This window comes from Bos indicus x Bos taurus, chromosome 26, assembly GCF_003369695.1.
Source record: "Bos indicus x Bos taurus breed Angus x Brahman F1 hybrid chromosome 26, Bos_hybrid_MaternalHap_v2.0, whole genome shotgun sequence".
Taxonomy (NCBI): Eukaryota; Metazoa; Chordata; class Mammalia; order Artiodactyla; family Bovidae; genus Bos; species Bos indicus x Bos taurus.
Window position 1 is genome coordinate 50,886,344 of NC_040101.1, and position 5,256 is coordinate 50,891,599.

General features: G+C 39.7%; 1 protein-coding gene across 1 annotated transcript; it reads right to left on the reverse strand.

Annotated features, from left to right (window-relative positions):
* Positions 1-3,848: 3,848 nt before the first annotated feature.
* Positions 3,849-4,652, reverse strand: LOC113884415 (F-box only protein 27-like). The gene has a single exon (XM_027528993.1). The coding sequence runs from the start codon at positions 4,650-4,652 to the stop codon at positions 3,849-3,851; it is 804 nt and encodes a 267-aa protein (XP_027384794.1).
* Positions 4,653-5,256: the final 604 nt, after the last annotated feature.

The window sequence follows — 5,256 nt, forward strand, 5'->3', positions numbered from 1 at the left end:
CAAGAGAAAGAGAGGGGGAGAGAGGGGAAAGGAGGAAAGAAAGAGGGAAGAAGGGAGGGAAGGAGAGAGGGAGGGAAAGAAAGAAGAGAGGGAGAGAAAGATGGAAAAGCCACAACCTATGAATTATTCTGAGTATTTTCATAACAAAATATTCACCTTAGTGAATCCCTGGTGGCTCAGCAATAAAGACTCCACCTGTAATGCAGGAGACATGGGTCTAATTTCTGGGTCAGGAAGATCCCCTTGAGAAGGAAATGGCAACCCGCTCCAGTATTGCCTGGGAAATCTCTTGGATTGAGGAGCCTGGTGGGCTGCAGTCCATGGGGATCACAAGAGTCAGACAGGACAGTGACTAAACCATCACCAGTGTTTTCAATCTACACCTAATACTGGAGATGAGATTGGTATTGTGATTTGATTTTATACTTATACCCCTTCACTGTACATAGAGAAAGGCAGTGTCACATCACTACTCTAAAATTAATTCTACTCAAACTTTTCTTTTGTAGAAGTCCTTCCAAGTGAATAGTAAACAGGCTTTTTTAATTGAGACTTTTTGTTTGTTTGTTTTTCCTTTAGGTTGGCTTCTTTTCTTAGGGATGCAGGCCAATTTCTCTTTTACTTAGCTAATGACCTCAGGACTCTAACTGCCTCTGGATGAGGACAAATACAGTTATATTTGTAGTCTGATTTTGTAGTATTTGTTTAATCAGAAAAGCATAACATCAATGATTTTTTTTAATGCCCTAAAATGTTAGATTCCTTTTCAAGAAGACTTTCCTGTTGGCTCAGATGGTAAAGAGTCTACCTGCACTGCAGGAGACCTGGGTTTGACCCCTGGGTCACATAGATCCCCTTGAGAACGGAATAGCTACTGACAACTCCAATATTCTTGTGGGAAAATTCCATGGACAGAGGAGCCTGGAGGGCTACAGTCCATGAGAACAAGGAGTTGGACACAACTGAGCAACTAATACTTTTCAAAATAGTGTTTCTTCAAAAATAATACTGTATTTCATTGAGGGTAGTATGCAAACACTTTTAAAACATTTTAAAAGAAACCAATTACTGCCTTCTTAAGTAAGTTTTTCTACGTTTAAAATTTTCTTTAAAACTGCCTCAACTATTTTAATAACTTTTGTTACATTAAAACTAACAATACATTTCAAAATTATTTTAGTCATTTATCTCACTAATTTTCTAACAGAATAATGAAGATGTTGCCTGAAATACAGTCTAACTTGTTAAATTTAATATATTATCTTAATAGCCTGTAAATATTTGGGCTTTATAAACTTTGATATTTAAGGTGTGATTAGTTAAGAAAATCAATCTAAAATGTAAACACACTTTTGATATAAGAGTTCACGCTTACCTTCCTGGATTGGAATCAAGTTACTTCTTTCTTTGATACACAGTATTTTAAATGTTGTTCTATTGATATTAAACTTTAAACAATTTGAATGTTAGGTGTTGCAAATGTCTTTCTAAATTATTTTTTCCCTCCAAAGCAAATAGTGCTCTTTAACTAGAAATAGATTTCTTTTGGCCTTGGGAATTAGTTCTCTCCTGTATCAATGTATAATCGAACCAACTCATTATACTAGCCATTCAAATATTTTGGAAAGCAACCAAAAATGCCCCTGGCCATAGCACTCCTTTTCAGTGATGTCTTACTCTATTCTGTAGTGCTTTAAATAACAAGGCAACTGACTTCGGGATTCTTGCCTGGAGAATCTCATGGACAGAGGAACCCTGCGGCCTACAGTCCATTGGGTCACAGAGAGTCGGATATGACTGAAGCTACTTGGTACGCAAGCACATAAATATCCTAGGAGAATTAAGACATCTAATGTTGATGGAGGAGTAGGTACTAGACCAATGGAATCTAAGACATTTAAAAATTTTCCCAACACAAATCTGACTAACTGATTTTTGACAAAGGTTCAAAATCATTCAATATATTTAAGAAAAAAATATATTGTCTTAAAAAAGTTATTAAAGCATTGCACATGCAAATCCAAAGAAACAAACAACAACAAAAACCCCTGAACTTCTATATAAACCATAAAACCTTCTTTAAAAATTAACTCAAAATTGATCGAATGAGGGAGAGAAATGGTGATGCCATCCAACCATCTCATCCTCTGTTGCTCCCTTTCCCTCTTGCCCTCAGTCTTTTGCAAACATGCACACATATACACATACAAACACACAGAGATGTTTTTCCAGAAACTGGATGTATGATTTCCGGGGCTGTGTGTGCATGTCTGTGTGCTCAGTTGCTTCAGTCGTGTCTGATTCTTTGTGATCCTCAGGCTGCCCCAATTGGTTTGCTGTAGTTTCTCATTAAACTTAACAATTGAATATTTTAAAATTAATATATGTTAACAGATAAAGATATAGATTAGATATCTAGATACAGGTATAGATATAAATATCATGTGTCTTCCCAGGTGGTGCTAGTGGTAAAGAATCCATCTGAAAATACAGGAGACCTAAAAGATACAGGTTCAATCCCTGGGTTGGAAAGATACCCTGATAGTTTGTGAGTTTTGAGGAATCAGTCCATTTCATCTTATTGGCAATTTTATAGACAAAGAGTTATTAAAAGCATCTTTATTAACCCTTTAATAATATCTATATATTTCAATGTGCCAACTCTCATTCTTTGTGTTTAATACATTTGATATGTCTTTTTTCATTGTCTATTTTTTAAAAATCACATTTACTTTATAAAGTTTACAAAGTATCAGCTTTTTACTTGATTGACTTTATCTATCTTTTTTTTTAGTTTTGGTGATTTCTAGTCTTTTTGGTTTTTCTTCCTTTTGTTTGATTTGGATTTATTTCACTATGACTTTTAGAATTTATTGTGGTGAAAATTTAATTTATTGACTTAAGATGTTATTTTAATGTTCTAAGTGTTCAGTACTATAATATTTTATTTAAGTACTGCTTTGGCTGCATCTCTTAGATTGTGATATGTTACATTTGTATTAAGTAAAAATGTAGATCAATAAGAGGAAGACCTCCAGATACTTGAAAAGCTACATAACATATAACACTTCAATAGTGATAGCTTTCAATGCATGGACATTATATTTCTAAAATGTATTGTTCTAACTCTCTTTTCACTGTTCTTTTTTTTGGAAGATACATTCCTGGTTTATTATCTCCATATTCAAAAAGAATTTCAAACTAACCAAATAATTCTATCCACCATAGAATCCACAATAGGGTTGGGCTCTGGGGACCAAATTCATTGTTCATAGGGTGGGCAGAACCCTCTGCCTCTAAACAATTTTTTGAGCTAGTTTAACTTTCAGCTCTGAGTCCTGGTCACAGTCTTGAAATCACAGAAGGTTAGAGACTGGAATTACTCAGCCAGAGGGATGAGTTTCTGGTTCAGACATGAGGAGAGGGTTTCTTGGAAGTGATCAATGAAGTCTGCAGCAGAAACAGAAGACAAGGGCAGAGGGCATGGAGGCCGAACCAGAGGGGCCTGGCATTGGGCAGTGAGTGAGGAGCCCTCTCACCATTTCCTTGTTTTCACCCGTGTGTCTCCACTCCATAGAACAGGGGCTGCGTTCAGTCAGTAATCCTCAAGTAAGAATGTTCTTACTGTAGTTTCTCATAGAATTTAAAGACAGGGCACAGTAAGACCCTTGATTCGATCCAGGAGAGATCCCATGATGCCAGGAGCTACAAGTTTTGACTACTGAGGTGGTCTGGCCAATGGTCCCAGCTCCTGGAAGTCACAGTTAGGTTGGGACAGCCTAGGGATGGATCTGTATGATGACACTGAATTGGGGCCTGCAGACTCCACACTGCTCAGGCCATGAATCTTACCCCTTGACACTGTGGTCAAACAACACAAAGTGGACGCCCTTCTTGATGCTGGTGAATGCATGCATGATCCGAAAGGAGAAACTGCCTGTCCGTGGCCGGATAGAAAAACGTTTATGGAAGAAATAATGCGAGATGGCATAGTTGGCATCTAGAAGCTTGAAGACTACCTGATACATCCGATTACTGCCTTGTTGTTCTGTCCAGCAGTGACAGACAGAAATCCAAATATTTCCACTATCCAGGAGTTCCCGACACAGACCCTCCTCCTCCATGTCCGAAATTTCTCCCTTGTACCAACACCTGTAGGCAAGACTGTAGCTCGTCTCCCCAGAAGTCTTCAGTCTGACACCCAAGTCTTCCTCTTCCTCCGAGCCATTGCTACCGTTCAGCATCATACAGTTCCAGAGGTCTTTGCTCGGGGTGTTCGCAGTGAGCTTGCGTCCTATGGGTCTGAGCTCGCAGAAGCGGCCCAGGATGCAGGGCCTGGGGTTGTCAGCAGGGGGCAGGCAGATGAGGATGACAGGCCACAGGTCGGGGTGTTTCCAGGGCAGGATGCTCCGCCATAGGTCCCAGCCGTCCACCAGGTCTCGCCAGTGCTGGCACACCGGGCGGCAGTGCCAGAGCAGCGTGCTTGGAGGCAGGTAGCTCAGCACGTTCCGGAGCATCTCGATGGGCAGTTGGTTCAGGCTCGGAGCCTCCTGTGGTTCGCGGTGCGGAGCTGGGACGCGGGAGAGCAGGCCCCAGGAGGTTGAGGCGCCCATGGTCTCCTCACCAGGCCCCGCGGCTGCTGCCGCCTGCATCTCAGCCAGTGCTCCTCACCAGTGGGCCTTAACCTTGCCTCAGCTCTTCATTATTCTTTATACAAGTATATTTATTCCTGCTTACATGTGTGCATGGTTAGTCTGCGACACTTTGGACTGTAGCCCACCAGGCTCCTGCTTTCAGCATGCACACCTGAAAAGGAGTAAGTGTGTGCTCCTCTTCCCCTCACTCCCCTCTCTGTAGTCTAGGAGACAGTGAGGTCTACCGGTTAGTGTGAATGTAGAGTTGGAAAATTCATGTTGAACATGACCTGATTGTTCCAAGTCTTCAAGATTTCTTACTTTTGAATTTTATATTCTTTTAAGAAATTATTCATTTATATTTTTTAGAACATTTTTATTTTTACTTTATACCATCAGTAATATGTATTCATAAATTTTTGATTTTACAATGCTTCCATTACATAATAATCACAAAATACAGGAAACGAGGTAGAAAATTTTAAGGAATAATATGGACAGATATAATTTTGGTTGTTGTACCAAATTCCACCAGTGGCAGACAGAAAGGTTTAGAAAAATTAAGAAGTGACATGGGGAATAAGCTGATCCCAAGGGTAATAATATTTTCTATTTTAAGAGC